Source organism: Biomphalaria glabrata, chromosome 13, assembly GCF_947242115.1.
Source record: "Biomphalaria glabrata chromosome 13, xgBioGlab47.1, whole genome shotgun sequence".
Classification (NCBI taxonomy): Eukaryota; Metazoa; Mollusca; class Gastropoda; family Planorbidae; genus Biomphalaria; species Biomphalaria glabrata.
The window spans coordinates 30,560,056-30,579,216 of NC_074723.1; the positions used below are offsets into that span (position 1 = coordinate 30,560,056).

General features: G+C 35.3%; 1 protein-coding gene across 3 annotated transcripts in view; it reads right to left on the reverse strand.

The window, feature by feature from the left end:
* LOC106062023 (alkaline phosphatase-like) overlaps positions 1-19,161 on the reverse strand; it is a 31,554-nt gene that overhangs the window by 3,124 nt on the left and 9,269 nt on the right. For all 3 annotated transcript variants that reach the window (XM_056007605.1, XM_056007607.1, XM_056007606.1), the window contains 8 exons: positions 18,947-19,043; positions 16,827-16,899; positions 8,812-8,928; positions 6,806-6,899; positions 6,004-6,138; positions 4,459-4,650; positions 3,560-3,688; positions 1,358-1,441 (listed from right to left, as the gene is read on the reverse strand). In XM_056007605.1, coding sequence (XP_055863580.1) covers positions 1,358-1,441; positions 3,560-3,688; positions 4,459-4,650; positions 6,004-6,138; positions 6,806-6,899; positions 8,812-8,928; positions 16,827-16,899; positions 18,947-19,043 — 921 coding nt within the window. The remainder of the gene's footprint in view (positions 1-1,357; positions 1,442-3,559; positions 3,689-4,458; positions 4,651-6,003; positions 6,139-6,805; positions 6,900-8,811; positions 8,929-16,826; positions 16,900-18,946; positions 19,044-19,161) is intronic.

Below are 19,161 nucleotides of genomic sequence, written 5' to 3' on the forward strand. Positions count from 1 at the left end.
ATTGGATAATCGCGACAATTTAACTTGATTCATTAGATATTTACTACAATTTATCTTTCTACATGGTAAGAGCTGCGTTTTGTGTTGTTGTTTTTTTTTACAAATATTGTGAAAGTTGGACAATGAACACTGAGGCTGAAAGAATAATTCAAGTGTGAATGCAAAAGAAAACTGCTGGGTATCAGATATACAAAAAGAAAACCAATGATTTTGTACTTTTAAAAAGGAAACACTCTGGCTGGCAAGAAGGAAGAACTCTATCTTGAGAAGAGACGAAATCTGAACTGGTTTGACATAGTAAGACATGACTCACTTAATAATAATTTTATAACAATTATAGCTTTTATGTAGCGCTACTTTCATGCCTATAGCATGCTCAGAGCGCTTTGGTCAAATCTCAGTTGTGGACCAGTGGGGGGAGGGGTATCTGGGAGAAGGTTTTCCGTGCTGCCTTTAGGCGCTCAGTAAACACAACTCTGCTCGAGTCAGGTGTCGAACCTCGAGCCCCCCTTCATAGGTGGCCAAGACAAGCCAAGTTAAAGCGTACTTCCCCGCTTTCATCCTTCAAGGTACAGAGAAAGAAGCAAGTCCAAAGTGAAAGTCCTCTAGTGAAAAGAAGGCTGGAAACTATAAAAGAATAGACGGGCATCTTTCATGATAAGAGCAGCTGCTAACAAGAATGAGAGGATCCATTTTGTTACGCGTATCGTCAAATCTCCCCCTTCGATGAAAGTGAAGGAAATGTAAGATAAGACTTGTAAGTCGGAATAACAATGTTTTATTCCAGTTGTTATTTCTTTCTGTTGCATTTTTTTATTGTTATTTTCTAAGCACACAAAAGTTACATCTTATAACTAAAGTTACCGTAGGCATAGATAGCTACACCATAACAAAAGTTACCGTGGGCATAGATAGCTACACCTTAACAAAAGTTACCGTGGGCATAGATAGCTACATCTAATAAGTTACCGAAGGCATAGATAGCTACACCATAACAAAAGTTACCGAAGGCATAGATAGCTACACCATAACAAAAGTTACTGAAGGCATAGATAGCTACACCATAACAAAAGTTACTGAAAGCATAGATAGCTACACCTTATAACAAAAGTTACTGAAAGCATAGATAGCTACACCTTATAAAAAAGTTACTGAAAGCATAGATAGCTACACATTATAACAAAAGTTACTGAAAGCATAGATAGCTACACATTATAACAAAAGTTACTGAAAGGCAGTGAAAGCATAGATAGCTACCCCTTATAACAAAAGTTACTGAAAGCATAGATAGCTAGCTACATCTTATAACAAAAGTTACTGAAGGCATAGATAGGTACATCTTATAAACAACAGTTACCGTGGGCATAGATAGCGACATCCTCGCCTCCGTGTGTCTCTGACTTCATGGGTACTGCTGACTGTGAGACGTAGTTCACATTGCCTGGGGCCAGAAGACAAAAACTTTTTAAAAAACAAAGCTCTTATAAGAGGAACAGCCGTTAAAATAAAGGCCATAGATCTTAAGACTGCAGGAATGATATCCATTGTTTTTTTCTACATTAAACAAAACTTATTAAAATTAAACGCCTCTAATTGATTAGTTAATTGGTTAATTATGTTTATTAATTCATGCATTGTAATCGACCATAAAGAATTATGCAAAAATTTAACTTTATCAGTAAATGGGAAGTGGGAGTACTAGCGGATTCAAAACTTTGGAGTGTGTGTGTGAGTGTGGTGATTTTTTTCCAAACCCTAACCCTAACGTACAGTAAACCCTAACCCTAAGAATAAACGCGCTTGCAGTATATATATATATATATATATATATATATATATATATATATATATATATATATATATATAAATGTTTCTCAACCTTTGGCGAAAAAAATAAAAAGCCATGTTGAGCCCTTTCTCTTGATAGCTTGGGGGTCTGGTGGAGCGAAGCCCCGACGCCAAAAGCGTTTTCTTACATTATTCACATCTGAAACGCATTCTCGTGACATCTACAGCTCATTATTCATCCTATTCAAAAAGGACCTTTTGAAAAATGTTTTACTTGAAAATATTCTATATGAATTTACAGGCCCTTACTACATTGCAAATAGAACCGATTTGTTCCTTGAACAGATAACATACCCCAAATATTTAGATTAAGACTTTGAAATATGCAATTGGTAAATTATAGATGAAAGATTGTCATCTTATCTGGTACCTCTCTAGTTTTAAGTTGGCAATGTTTTATTGTAGGCCTAAACTAGGTTAATAAAGCGCTACTGTTATGTTTGAATTCACAAGTAGAATGTCGTATTTTGGCATTACAATTTGTAGGAGCAATATAGAGTGTGGTAGTCACAAAATACATTCATATTAAATTTATTCATTAAAATTAATTTGTGCAAAGACGTCCGCTACATGGAGTCTGGGGATACCGGTACCGATAATACGGCCACATCACATTCGACGTGGTGCTCTCTAGCCCACCGAAACGTTGGCGCCGAGTGTAGGAAATCAACAAGGGAAACGGGAAAAATTTTCTTTATATGCAGAATTCGTAACTGAACGACCCCTAGTGGTTTTGGGATTTGGGAATTGTAGGCAAAATCATGTGAAATCGCGTCACATATGAATAAACTTAATACCGAACTACAATGGAAAATTGTTAATCTCACACGTATGTGGACATTCTTAACAAAATTCCAAGTCTTCTTTCAGTAGGCTGAACAAAGAAACCTCGTCAACTTCCCAACATGAAATGTTCTACTACAAGATTCTACAGCTACTCGATCATCAGCTAGATATTTTTTCCAAAAACAAAAAGATCAAAATCCTGGGGACTCTTAAAGTATATTTTTAGAGAGAGTTTTGTGGATTTTCATTATTCAAATTAAAAAAAAAGAAATAGGTCTCTTTGAGAATCAAGTTATGGCCTGTGTCAAGCGCACCAACATCTGGAACTGATTCCGTGATTGATTTGCAAAGCCACAAACCCCCCAGCTAGATTGATCTCTTCGCCTTGTTGTGTAAGATAAACATTCAACAATCCATTAATTAACAGAAGAAATTAAAGTTTGTAACAAATTGATTCTGCTCTATTTCATTTTGCTGTTGTGCTAATGTGGCCCGCGATACGAGTGTCTGATTCTTAATTGGCCCACAAGCTGAACAAGGCTAGATATCACTGGACATAGTGCATAAACAATTTTGCGGAAACAAGTCCCACGGTGTAAGGGCTGAAGCTAGAAACTAGATCACAGAGTACAAACACTATACATGAACCTAGATAAGATTCAGTGGCGTAGCTAGGGTGGGGGGAGGAGGGGGGAGAATTTGAAAATCCCCCCGGGCCCCCACTCGAGGGGTCCCCAAATGAGTGTTTTTTTACATTGAAAATTTGGTATTAAGCAAATGCAGGGGCCCCCAAAGAGGTCATGCCCCCCCGGACCCCCGAACAATGGAAAATTCCTAGCTACGCCCCTGATAAGATTGCTGAATTCTACTTTAAAAATGTAATATCTTTTGATGATGAGATAAGGGAGACTATCGTGTTATTTACCAGTTTCCACCTCAGTGATATTGGGTCGTGGAACTTTGTATCCGGGACCGTTGGCGTAGACAAGTGTCGTGAATGGCAGATGGTCAAGAGTTCTTTTGGTGTTGATGACGCCATCGAGGTCACTCAAAGCTGCGATAACAACAGCAGAGGAAGAGTTTATTAAAAAGAGTGAGAGAGAAAAGGAGAAAAGAAAAAAAAAACAAGAGAGAGAGAGAGAGAGAGAAAAATGGAGACAAGAAAGAGGGTGGAGAGAGAAAGAGAAAAACGTAAAGGAAGAGGTAGTGAAAAGACATGGAGAGAGAGACAGTGTAACAGATAGAGAGAGAGAGAAGTGGAAACATACAAAGAAATAGAGGAGAGATTAAGACAGAGAGAAGAAGAAAAAGAAGAAAGAGAAAGGAGTGGAAAGATAGAGCAGAGGGAAAGAGAGATAAAAGAGGGATAAAAAAGAGAGAGAAAAGATACACAAAGAGAGAAAGAGAGGGGGGATTAAAGGGAGGAGAGAGAATAAAGAGATAAAAAGAGATGGAGAGAGAGAGACAGTGTAACAGATAGAGAGAGAATTGGAAACATACAAAGAAAGAAAGGAGAGATTGAGAGAGAGAGAAGAAGAAAGAAAAGAAAGAGAAAGGAGTGGAAAGATAGAGAAGAGGGAAAGAGAGATAAAAGAGGCATAAAAAAGAGAGAGAAAAGATACATAAAGAGAGAAAGAGAGGGGGATAAAAGGGGGAGAGAGCATAAAGAGATAAAAAGAGATGGAGGGAACAATGAAAGATATATATATGTATATATAAAATGTAAAGATAGATAGATAGAGAGATATAAATAGATAGATAGATAGATAGATAGATAGATAGATAGATAGATAGATAAACGGATAGAAAGATAGATAAACTGACCGAAAATTGGATTTCCTCTGGTCGCATAACCCGCGATGCTCATGACGTGTGAGTGGTCAGCTGTGACGACTGTAAGTGTATCTGAGCTGTCTGTCAGGTCCAGCACCATCTTTACGGCTTTGTCCATGGCCACCACGTCGTGTATAGCCTTGACTGGCTGAGTATCATGATGTGCAGAGTCGATGCGACCCCCTGGGAAGCAGAGTAAAAATCTACGAATGACCATTAATTTCCAAATAGCTATTTATCTACTGATACACAATTTCAAGGCGGCTCTTTTTTGAACCAGCAGGTTTATTCATAAAATGGGCTAAAACATCTTTTATCTAGCACCCAAATCATATCTAATTTGTTTGCAAACAACTCTTTTGCGTCATCAGTTTCTGTTCAAATCTGTCGTATTCACAAAGTTTATTAGAAAATTTCATCTATGGCGAAACAGCTATAACTAGTTAGATTTCTGGAGTATCTGGTGTTCATAATGAAGGAACCGTTGAGACTCTATTTTTCGGAAGTTATAAGATCATTTTTTTTTATGCACGTTGTTACACTCAAAGTTTCCATGCTCTTCGGTTTGTAGTTCATTTGTCACGAACTCTGTCTGTCTGTCTGTCTGGTACACATTCTGTACACGTTATTTCTCCCACTTCCCATTCTCCGATCAAGTTGAAACTTCGCACATTTATTCATCGTCCTTGACATTATTTAGGTCATTGCGAAATATCCCCAATAGAGTAGTGTTTAATACCTCAAATCAATAGATGATGATGACTAATACTGACAGAAAACTGCTGCTTCGGCCCAACCCCTTTTTAAAGTATCCAATATTTCAGAGAGAAGGATTTAACGACATTTTATTACTTTAATTTGATTACTGGCTGGATAACGTAAAAGAATGGAAAGGGCATCTCTCTTGATATCCTGCAAAGAACAGCCGCTGATCATATTGTTACACGCACCCTTACGTCGAAAGTCAAGGGACAGATGAATTTTCTGACCTTTGAAAATTTTAAAATTAATGTGTTTTCTGTTTTGTTATGTTATTCAGGGCCACCCTTCTCATCCCATCTTACTTTATCTTAACTTATCTTATCTCACCTTATCTTATCTTACCTCATATTACCTCATCTTACCTTATCTTATCTTATCTTATGAATCACAGACTTTAATAAAAAAAAAGATAATTACGCCATATCAATGTGTCAATCTAGCCATGCACGTAACTTAGAGTCTTATACTCTGTCAAGTCTGATTCAGGCAATTCGCTTTATGCTATAATGACATCAAAGAAGAAGGAGGACTTGTACGAATTTGTCCTACCATTCGGAATAAGATATACCCTTTGTCCTTCTGTCTTTCTGTATTGGCAAGTAATTGCTCTGTGTTCTGATTAATTCAATAAGATTAGCTGATTTTTAAGGACTAAAAGTTTAGAAGCCAAAATATTATTATTATTTTTTTAAAGATGTGAAGAAGTCATCCACCAATGTTGGGCAGAAATATTAACTTATCTTTCTAATTGTCTTAGTTATAGAGTACTTTTACCTTCGACCAAGAGGAAAAATCCGTTTTTGTTCCGCTGTAAAATGCGGACTGCTTTTTCAACCATCTGATGGAGTGCTGGTTCCCTGGAAGCATTGCGTTCGACGTCAAAGCTCATATGGCCTTGTGCGAATAAACCTTTGAATAAGAAAACTATTTTTTTCAAGGCTTTCATCAACTCAGTCCGTTCAGTCTGTCTGGTACAAAATTCTGTATACGTTATTTCTCCCATTTCCCATTCTCAGATCAAGTTGAAACTTTGCACAACTATTCAATGTCTCAAAAAAACAACCTCTAATCAGTGAAACAATTTAAAAATTTAATTATTTAATTAATACATTAGTAGTTATTAATTTATTCAGTTTAATATTGAAAAAAGGAAATAATTCTTACAGGATTAAGATATATGGCTGCAAATGTGCACTTCTTCCTTTATGTAAGCTTTTTTTTTCTTTAAGTATTTTTTAAAAATATGTTACTTGTTATAGTTTAGTGTTCCTCCAGTTGTGTATAACAGGGATTGGGTAGCCTTATAACAGAGTTATAGTAGCTTACTTAAAGGATTAAGGTTGCCTACTAACTAACACAGTTAAAGCAACAGACTGACATGAATGCCAACTATACATCAAGGAATGGGTATTTAGGTACAAAGACAAACCGAAACTGCTAAATACTATCACCTGTGCATTGCAGGTTTTGGCCAATGAATAGTAAATAGACAGATTGTTGAATAATTTCTGTATCATAGCGGTAGTGTTAAAGTTGATGGCGCTAATGATGTATAGTTAAATTTGAGGTCACTTACCCAAGAGATAGTCAGTGCTCGATACGTCAACTTGATCAAGACCCTGTCTGTTATAAACAAACACACCTTTCTCTTTTTTCTCCGCAACCCATTCCTGGAATACGAAATCATAGACAATACGTTTGTTTTTGATACATCGCTTCCAAAGCTCGACTTCCAGTCTGAATATTATTGAGGAGTGAAGTATTACACGTAGATACATCGACCTATCTCTGACTTAAATTTTTTGCCACCTTATAAGCAGACAAAGTTGTTGTCTGCCAGTGGCATCCTCTTTGCTTGTCTTAGTCAGTAGCCACATTTTATTTTAGTGTGATAACTGACACCGTGTTCTGTTTCCACAGAGAATAAATAAATTACTATGGACCTCATTCACCAATCGTAAACAAACAACATTAAGTGACGTGTTCTCTATCTCTTCTTTACAAATTACGATCTAATTTTAATCAACAATGGTTATCACGTGACAGTTTCTTTTATTGGTGTATCAATATTATCACGTGGCCGTTCGTTTCGGTGACTAAGGTCCAGTTGAAAGAGTCTTCGTGTTGATAAAAGTAGATATTGAAGACTATCATATTATTACGACCATAGACATAAATAAATATAGACTGGAAGTAGGAAGTTATTTTTATTTGGGGGAAGTCAAATATGTTTTATGTACTCTATGTGAAAAAAAAATGGCGGCAATTGAGCTATAAATTCTAGGACTAACATTTCAGCCAATATATAATTATGATCTTTAGTTTTGAAAAGTACAAAACTGCCATATTCCCAATATTTTGCCTTTGTTTCATAATCATAGACATAGGCAAATATATATAGGTTTGTGATGTGGATCTATGTTTGTTGACATGGCTTCTTTATTAATGTATGGCGGTCGTCTTATCGATTCAAATTGTTAGAATTAGTTTTTAGTCAAAAAAAGTCAAAGAAAATGAGCAGAACGTGCTCTAATGTTCGTAGTACGATATTATAGGCCAAGGATAAATTCTAAAGGTTGAAAAAAAATTGAATATTATACACATTAACTTTTAGTTTCAGTAAGTCAGAATAATTCAGTATCACTGTGACTGTGACTAATTTAATATTGATAGATCTAAATCTAGTAAATATGACTAATATTTGTAATAACTAGGTCTAATACTTTTCATACTTTTAACTAACTATTAAACTAGTCAGTCTATCATCTATGCATGCAGACTATAGACTAGATCTAGTATAAGTAGGTATTAAGTATAGATTATAGATCTAGTGACAATCTTGAATCTAGTCCTAGACTATTTATATACTAACTATAGACTATAGACTAGACTATACAGATTACAATTATAGTTTATAGTATAGTATAGTAGTATAGTACTAGTAAAAGTAGTATTTTTTTTTACTATAGTATTTATATAGACTAGATCTAAATCTAGTATTTAAAACTATTTATAATAAGGCACGATTAGAGATATAATAATACAGAAGGGGTTCTATCAATTATATAGCTTATGACTGAAAAAAAACAACAACTATAAATACTTTTAATTTTACACTGCTCATAACTGCTGTATAACTCATACAAACTTATCTTTTCCCAAATGTTTCCCATAATAATTTTTACTTTATCGTCCAGTCTATATATATATGTCTATGATTACGACGCATCCTTTCAAGTACTTTCACAAAAACATTCACACCAATGACGTAATATGAACATAAATAAAAAAAAAATAAGCAAGTAAAATGTTTAAAAATATAATCTAAAAATAGACTATTCCTCCTTTATAAAACTAATGAATGACGAAAATAAAATTTAGCCTTTTTTTGTACACAGCCCAAATTCCCCCATAACACGAAGCTAATCCTGGTTAAATCTAAAAAGTAAAGTTCCCCTTTCAGACCTTGTGGTCTATAGGGCGGATGATGTTAAGGTCATCTGTTTCTGTGGCCCACTGTTAACATGTGGCCAGCACAACGACCAACCGTGACAGAGTATCTATAATCATGTGACTACATACTTGAATCAGGTTCAATCCATCAGTTCTGGACACCTCGGAAGTGTTAAACTTTGGATCAGGATCTGGGTCAGTGTAATTCTCTGGGTAGAAGTAAGCTCGACCTCCTCCCAGGATGACCTATAGAAAGAAAAAAAAACAACAAAAAAATTTTTTTTTATATATCTCATAAAAAAACATGATAACAAAGAGTTTGTGTTGTCACACAAACTCAGAGGCGGCCCCCGTCGAATCCGCATATTCGCGAGGAATGACATTGAGATAATCAGTCCTGCGCGCTAACCGCACGACCAGGCATTGCTCTAAACCTAATAACAATCTGGTTACAAACTAATAGCCTATTATTGATAAAAAGATATATTACACATTACGGAATGACAACTACTGAATATGTACAGTATGACTATATTGTTACATTACGCTGTTGCACGAAAGTCGCTGCATAAAAAGTCCATTTAAAAAATGTGCGTGATATTTACATACAAAGTGCATTCTTAGCCTTTATAAACAAACATAAATGTTTTCTTTTAATTTTAGCAGCTAGTTGACCAGAAAAAACGTCTTTAACTATTATTTATATTTGTTGTAAACATTTCTTGTACATTTTATAAATATATTTGACTTACTGATACTGAAAATACACAAGTAGTATTCATTTTTGTTAGCATATTGTAACATTGCCTCCCTTACATTTACGTAATTGTTTTAGAATTGGTGTATTTTGTGCAAAAATCGCTTGCATAATTAATTTTATAAATTAAACGGTTTGCTTTTAGAAAACCAAAAGTAGCCGTTGCACCTAAACTTTTCAAGCCGAATCGCATGGTGAAATAATAATTTTCATATCTCTTTTAGTTTTCGAGATCTGAGTGTGACAGACGGACAGATGGACATTTTGCACAAAACCTAATAGCGCTTTTCCCTTTACAGGGGCCGCTAAAATAGATTACAGTTTACGATGAAAGGAAAAATCTCATCTATTCAATTTTTGAACTATATAGGTATTCATCATCAATATCATCATCATCATCCTCCTGACCATCGTCAACATCATCATTGACATCAATGTCATCGTGTTCTCATGGTAATCGTCATCTATTATTCAATATCCCCATCATTACAAACCCTATTATCAATATCATCATCACGAAGACCAATATTATTATCGTCATAGTCATCGCTAATTCGCTATCATCATCATAGTCATCAATTTCATCATTGGCACAGTCATAATAAAACCTTGTTAGACTGAATACTCACGAGGCTTTTTCTCGTAGAGTACTAAAGTTTATACTTTAGTAAACTGTTGTTTTACTTTAGTTGTTGTTAAAATGTATATATTTATGATGTTTAGAGCTTATTAGAATGAAAAACATCTTTTTTTTTTCCTTTCTAAATATAGAGCAAGAGAGACAACTGTATTTTTTCTCATGCTTGGAATTGGTAGAGTTATCTCTCTTTTTCTTGACTAATGTGAATTGCATGATTACATGATAGACAGACAGCCAGACTTCTGGCAACGTAAACTAATGATTGGTCGACTTAATCACGTGACTTGCCCTGGTGCGCAGTGATAAAGAGTTGGGTCCTGTTAACCATGGTTAACTCTGACGTATTAAAACAAAAGCCTAAGAAGCACTGGAGTCAACAGAAAACTGTATCACAGTTTACATACCTCCACCTAAGGAGTTATTGCCACACTCCATAGAACTTATATCAGGAGTCTAAATCAAATTAAACAGTAACGATGGAGTCCATCTTACATTTTAAATACAATTTAGTATTTGTCTATTTCTCTCAACAAAACATTCTATTGTTGCTTTAGTATGTAATAATAATAGAATATAAATATAAAAATAATCTAGTAGGTAACATCATGTCTGTCAAAGATTTGTTTCAGGGTTAAGCTTCACTATTGTAACTCTGCATGCTGCCCAGTCGTGAGGTGTGCGCTTAGGACTGCCACCACGATGGTCCAGAGTTCAACCCCTCCCCTTCGGTCACCCTTTGCTGTTCTGTATGTGGTTCTGGAGGAACGCAAGAGACATGGTACATAATCAAACAACCAACAGTTTCACAACCAACAGTTTCACAACTAACAGTTTCACAACCAACAGTTTAACAACAGTTTAACAACAGTTTAACAACCAACAGTTTAACAACAGTTTAACAACCAACAGTTTCACAACATCTGCTATCTCTAACAAACTAAATGCCATGTGTTTATTTTATTCTGTGTTGCTGTTTTATTGTGTGTGTCCTTGACGAATTTCTACTCAATGACGTCATTACAACTGTGTTAACTCATACACAACTTGGTATCACTCAAAACACACATTTAAAACAAAGAAACTCTTTTATACTTGTATGCAAGAATGTAGGTAAGTCTTCTGCATGTTGGGCATCCACAAAAAAAATCCACCCGCCAAAAAAATCATGGATCTGGAATACTAGACGATACAAGAAAATTGACCAAGCCTCATATACATGGAGAGAGAGAGAGAGAGAGAGAGAGAGAGAGAGAGAGAGAGAGAGGTAGTTATGTTGATTACATGTTATCGGGGAGGGAAAATAGTAAAATTTATGCCTATCTATCTATCTATCTATCTATCTATCTATCTATCTATCTATCTATCTATCAATCTATCTATCTATCTATCTATCTATCTATCTATCTGTCTGTCTGTCTGATTGTTTGTCTGTCTTTCTGTCTGTCTGTCTATCTATCTGTCTGTCTGTTTATCTATCTAATCTATCTGTCTGTCTGTTTATCTATCTAATCTATTTGTCTGTTTGTCTGTCTGTTTGTCTGTCTAAACTCTAATCTATCTATGTCTTATATGATCATATTTTGAGAAACAAAGTTTAAAAAGGTATATCGTGCTTTTTAAAAATTGTAATTTCAAGAAACAATTTTAAGAACGCCCTTGAATCCACACAAATGGGTACCTGACATTAGTTGCTGAAAAACGTCATGGCTGTTAGTCCTTGTGCTGACCATACGACACCTTCAACCTTACGCTATAAAAAACAAGATTGCTATATTATCTGCACCATAGATCGTGAGGTCTACTATATACATGTAAACATGTACTGGCTTCATAAATGTGCACTTTACAGATTTTTGAAACATTAACCTTTAATTACAAATATACATGTTCTTCTTTTGTTAGATAATTGAAAAAACGAGTCCTGTGCTGATATTTTACGAATGTATTTGTAAACACATCCAGAGCAGGTTGTATCAGTGTGTTAACACGTTCTGTACCTCATGAGGGTTACGAGGCGTATATATTGAAATATGTATACACGTACAAACAGGACAGCACAAGTACACGGCTATAATAACCACATTATCTACTGAGGGGAGAGCATTACCGTGTTGGGTTTTATTCTAGTGGGTCAAATTGAGTTTGTGAGTATCTGTGTGCGAGCATGTGTGTGTGTGTGTTTATGGCCTTATTAAAAAAAAAAAAGATAAGAAAAGCTTTTCATACAAGAAAGAACCAACGTTGTCTGCTTCAAATAACGTTATATAAATGCAAATTAAAATAAAATACAAGAAAAGCTCGTAGGTGCCCCCCCCCCCCTGCGAGTCCGTCGTAGTCGACAGTCTGGAGTTATTTAAATATTCCTAAATTGACCTAAAGTATGAATAAAAGGCTCCGTCAGGCAAAGTAGAACATTTCTAAGATAATCATAAATAAAATGTTAATTAATGAGGAAAAAAAAACGACACGAAATGAACTAAAGAATTTTTTTAGGACTAAAAATAATTTTTAGGCCCAATGGTCTTTAGCCTTATAAAAGTGCAATTTCAAATTTTAAATAAAGAATTAATATGTTAAATAGCAATACATGTCGGTACAAAGCTTATATCAACTCACTCTGTCTGTCTGTCTGTCTGGTAAAAGGATAATACACGTTATTTCTCGCACACCCAATCTCGGATGAAGCTACAATTTTGCACAATTATTTCTATTACCTGACAACACCAGAATCAATATAAAAAAAAGTAACCATTTTGTTAATTTACTACTGGCAATTAATTATTTTGTTTGCTATCTCGAACAAGGGAAATAAATAGTACTTGATTAATGTGGTGGTATAAGCTGAATTAGAGCCGCTTTAAGGTTTGTAGGTAACAATAGATGACTAAAAAAAGCTATTTGCATAAGCAAATCGCTAGCACAGTGGTTGAGTGTCACCTTGTTGAGGCTTAAGCACTGAGTCCAAATTCAGGTCGTTCCTTTTTTTTTAAAATAACAAAGCTTATATCTACTCACTCTGTCTGTCTGGTAAAAAGTGTGTACACGTTATTTCTCCCACACCCATTCTCGGATCAAGCTGAAACTATGCACAATTATTCGCTGACATAGACAAAACATGAATCAATAAAAAATGTAATGAATTCTACAATTATTAACTGGTAATTAATTATTTTGTTTAATAGCAAAAAGGGAAATTAATACTTCAGTATTCACATATATGGCTAAATTTGTTGGGTTTAGTCTCCTTAAATAATTGTTAACGCTATTTCTCCCTCACGCATTCTCTGATCAAGTTGATACTTTAAACAATTACTTATTTTACCTAAAATTAAAACCTGAATAATAAACAAAAATACTCATAGTCAATCAATTACTGGTAATTAAATGGGATAATTATTATAGAATACATTTATGGTAGATATGGTTTTAAGGGAGGAGTTTTCCCCCTTTAGAAAAGCTTTTAGATATATTTGGCTTGTTTGATAGTTTTTAGGGTTCGTATAAGTTTTGTAAAATGGGGTTTCGGACTGTTTATTAAGTAGAGTATAGATTGGGGATGAAGTTTGCCTGGTCGTGCGGTTTGCACACTGGACTGTCGTTTGGATTTATCGATGGTCCCTGGTTTAAACCCTGCCCGCTCCCAACCCCAGTCGTTCTGCGGGAGGTTTGGACTAGGAAATAAATTATCTTCAACTCTGAAGGAACATCCGAAACATGTATATCTAATTTTATACTTAATGTACATTTAACCTAGTGCACCAGTGTTATACTAGTACAAGCGTAACAATTTGGCCAAATCGCAATAATTTGTTAAAAAGTAGGGTTTTTTATAAAAATAATTTTCCTGTTTTAAAAACAGTTTTTATTTCTGTCAATATAATTATTTAACAAAAATAATTACAGAAAATTATTTGAATACTCAATAGAGCTTTTAGTAAGTCATAAACACAAAAACACGGACAGACATCCCAAACACAATGTTTCCCCATATTGACCTATGGCATACAGTTTTTTTTGTCTCAGGATGTTGAAGATTGACACACCGATCAATCACGTTTCTTTTCCCTAGAGCAGTGATTCCCTAAGTGGTCTATGAGGACCCCCAGCGGTCTATGAGCACTTCCAAGGGGTCTATCAAATCACTTTCCTTTCCCTAAAGCAGTGATTCCCTAAGTGGCCTTTGAGGACCCCCAGCGGTCTAAAAGCACTTCCAAGTGGTCTACGGAAGTGAAAAAATAAATTGGGGGGTCTATGACCTGTAAATGGGGGTCTACGATAGTGGATCTCATTTAAGCATGTCGAGACTTTAAATTTCATTTCCCATTAATGAGCTGTGCCTTAGTTAGTCCTTTGAATTTTAACCTTGTTAGTGGAATGATTTTTTTTTTAATTTTAAATTTTAACACCTTATTTTAACTAGCTTAATTTTGTCTACATTAAAATAAAATTATACATGTACGAGTCTAAATAGTACGGTAGAAAAGTAAATGTTGGCTATTAGAAGTTTGGCTTATTTCCGTCCTTGTCCCAACAACGATTGTCTATGTGCTTTTTACGTAACAAACTTTAAAGTTATGTCGCTATGAAATCATCAAAGGTGGAACATCATTTGAGACAACGCCAACATGATAATATAGATTGAAATTTGAAATACTTTCGAACACTTTAAGTTCGAAATAGATCCACACTAGAACAAAAGTTGGATTAAAAATCACAAAAGAGAAGAGGTTTGTGAGCGTCTTACAATATTTTTAATTAGGCCGATGTCAGACTCCAGAAAACTGCACACTATATGCAAAATATAGCCAGACTTTGAAGAGGTTTTACAAACTGTTTTATACAATCCTATATCTGTATTCATGATAAAAATTCCTGTAAGTAACAATACAGTTCAAAGGTGCAATGGTTCTTATGTAATTGCATGCAAACGACATACTTCTAAAAACTAAACTGGACCTGTTAACCTTGCCGGATAATATAGTGTTATTATCATATTTTTGTTTTCTTTTAAACCAAGAAATCCATAAAGAAAGTAACTGCTCTTTGCCTAAAATTTGATCACTTGCTCCTTCACACAGAAGTATGATAGTTGTCGAGAGGCTATTTTTTTTTTCAGCGTTTTCGGTTGCTAGAGATCCTATTTTAAAACAAATAAACAAATAAGCAGGAACCAGACATAGTCTATCAACAGACTTGTTTCATACATTTAACGAGGTTTACTTGCAGCTACAAGGTGCTACAAGGTGCTACATAGTGCTACAAGGTGCTAACCTAACTTTATAAAAAAACGAAGGCATAACCTCAATGTTTCTTGTGAGGATTAAGTAATAAAACATACAATGAACGGGATGAATTTTCCGAATTTTCAAATAAGTCAAATATCATCTAATCGAGAAGTTATGATGGTAAACCTAACTGATTGGAAGCCCAATATTGAAAATTTATTATCAAAGCTACACACTAATAGGCGTTCTATTTTGTTTAGTCAAATCTTGTAAAGCCTATTACCATTTATTTGGCTTCATTTTAAATTGAGTTTCATCAATTTTTATATGGTCTAGAAATCTGTGAGAAAAACACACATTTGAAATTGATACATTTTCCCCAAAAATGCAAAAATACTGTAATCTGAAAAACATGGCAATAGGTCTACGAGACAAAGAAGTTTGAGATCCACTGACCTAGAGCTTTTCCAGTTACTTACTAGTGTTGGGTGGACTCAAACATCGTAGTCTTCAAAACAAAGCAAACGCAAATGACAGCGTATTGGCCTCTTTAAGACCATGATTGGACGGAATGAAGAAGTCATGCTTAGAAAGAGAGGGAAGAGCGCAGACACGATGGATTGAACAAAATGGTAGAGAAGAGAAGAGACTTGGTCTAAGAGAAGAGGCTTGGACAAAGTTTAGAGAACAGACTTGGACAAAGGAAAAAGAATTGAACAAAGTTTAGAGAACAGACTTGGACAAACGAAAACGAATTGGACAAAGTTTAGAGAACAGACTTGGACAAACGAAAACGAATTGGACAAAGTTTAGAGAACAGACTTGGACAAAGGAAAGAGAATTGAACAAAGTTTAGAGAACAGACTTGGACAAAGGAAAAAGAATTGAACAAAGTTTAGAGAACAGACTTGGACAAACGAAAACGAATTGGACAAAGTTTAGAGAACAGACTTGGACAAAGGAAAAAGAATTGAACAAAGTTTAGAGAACAGACTTGGACAAACGAAAAAGAATTTGGACAAAGTTTAGAGAACAGACTTGGACAAACGAAAACGAATTGGACAAAGTTTAGAGAACAGACTTGGACAAAGGAAAAAGAATTGAACAAAGTTTAGAGAACAGACTTGGACAAACGAAAACGAATTGGACAAAGTTTAGAGAACAGACTTGGACAAACGAAAACGAATTGGACAAAGTTTAGAGAACAGACTTGGACAAAGGAAAGAGAACAGACTTGGACAAACAAAAGAGAAAAGACTTGGACAAACGAAAGAGAAAAGACTTGAACAAATGAAAGAGAAAAGACTTGGACAAACAAAAGAGAAAAGACTTGCACAAACGAAAGAGAAAAGACTTGGACAAACGAAAGAGAAAAGACTTGGACAAAAGAAAAAGACTGGACAAAGTTTAAAGAAAAAACATGGACTTAAAGATTTCATTGATCCCAGATACCAGACAGTAAAGAGACTAACACGAAAAGAAACCTATTATTGATGCCAATCTTCAGTTACTTAGCACTTACATTAATGTCACTATTCTCTTTAATAAGCTGGTAGGCTATGTCTTTACATTGCTTCTCAGATGAAGGAATCAACCTGAAAACCAAGTAGCTACTTATTAATTAATACAAAATTTAGTCATAAATAAATTAACAAATAAATAATATAGGAATAATCCACATAGCCCCAATCAGGAAAAGCGAACGGTAAGAGACAGTAATATTACAAAGCTTATATCAACTCTGAGTGTCTGGTAAAAACTGTGTACACGTCATTTCTCCCACACCCATTCTAGCATCAAGTTGAAACTTTTTACAATTATTTATTGGCATCGACAAGACATGAATCAATAAAAAAAAAATTAACAAACTAGTCTATACATTACTGGCCATTAATTATCGTGTTCGATAATGTCACACACTGGTTTTAGAACCATTGTGACACAAAGTGTTTTAGTAGTGATTTAGTAATTTTGTAACTTCTTCGTGCGTTGTCACGAGAAAATATCGGGTCTGTGACTGACCACGGGGTGAAAACCGAGAGTTGATTCAGAGCTCCAGTGGAGTAAGGAGCGAGATATTTGTTCTCTGTGTAATATCGTATACTGTAAAATGACTTAAAAGAGATTTGATACGATAGTTGTACATCCATGATTATTCTATTTGGATTTCTGTTTGACACAATGTACATCTCCTGATGGCTGGATTTGTTATGTCATTATGTACTATTTTAAATGATTATTAAATATTTGTCTGCCGAGAAAGTGTTACTTCTGTATACTTGTGTCGTGATCTGATTACTCAGCAGCCTTAGTAGAACTACGCCACAACAAGTTTGATAAAGGCAAAGTAATATAACAGTAGCACAGAGAACATTCTAATAAAGCCAGAAGAGGCCCTGATATCATACATTATCAAATCACCCTAGGAGAACAAGAGAAATTAATCCTTCAATATTAACAGATCTGGCTAATTAGGTGGGCTTAGTTCCCCTAGATAATTGTACACTTTATTTCTCTCACACCCATTCACGGATTAAGTTGAAACTTTGAACAATCAAAGATTATACCTAGCCAAACATGAATCAATTAAAAAATTAACAAATTAATTAATTATTGGTAATGAACTAGTGTGCTTGATATCGAATAAGGGAAGCAACATCTACATTAACGCGAGATGTAGTTATAAGAGTGGATCTCTTCCACTTAGTCTAATCTTTCATTTCGACTCCAGGAGGCTGTCTGGTCGTGTGGTATGCGCTTAGACTTATGTCTGTCGGGCCAAGCTTGAACCCTGTTTGCTGCTATCCTCTGACTTCCTGCAGGAATTGTGGGCTGGACGTATATATTGACGTATATTGATCTTAGAGAGATCAAATGATCTGATCTTGGAGATCGATTAGTAGAAAACTACTGAACTTGGAGAGATTGACTGATAGAAAACTATTGATCATGAAGAGATCGACTGATTGAAAACTATTGATCTCGGAGAGATTGACTGATAGAAAACTATTGATCTTGGAGAGATTGACTGATAGAAAACTATTGATCTTGGAGAGATCGACTGTTGGAAAACTATTGATCTTAGAGAGATTGACTGGTAAAAAATTACTGACTTAATAGAGATTGACTTTTAAAAAATACTGATCTTAGAGTGATTGACTGATGAGAATTATTAATAAACAACATCACTATTTAGCAGACTAGAACTTCTGATCTAGAAGAGAACCAATGATAGAGAAATACTGATGTGGTAGAGAACCACTTAAAGATAACCGCGTACCCTTGAGAGAACCACTTATCTAGACAAAACCAGGACCAGATTGTGGACATTATCGGCCAGTTCTGCTCGAAGCAAAGACTCTCAAACCACGGCTGTAGGTCTGCCTGTTTACGGAAGAACACTAAATGCCCCGGATGTGCACGTGCAGTGACGTCATAAAAACGATCCAGTGGTAGTATAATAAGCCTGTACAAAGATACAGGCATTCTCTCTGGACACGACGTGTGTAAACACAACCACCCTCACCCCTTCATTTCCACAACGGCCTCTTATACATTCCATTTCTTCATGGTTTCTGTTTCCTGTTGACCTCTGAACTCACTTCTCCCCCCCCCCCTTGCCTCCGCTGCTGGGCTACTTACCTGTCAGATTCCCAGTCTCGGTCCGGGGAGTGAGCGTAGGCACCCGCTGGTGTGGCGTGAGTGATTCTTGTGGTAGTGACTATACCTGTAGATTTACCTGCCACAGGAAATCAAAACACGGAAATGTTAGGTTACAATCTAGTCCCATGAATATCCCAGTGCTATAATGTCTTTACAACATATTTTACCCCAAATTATAACAGTACTTGGTAATC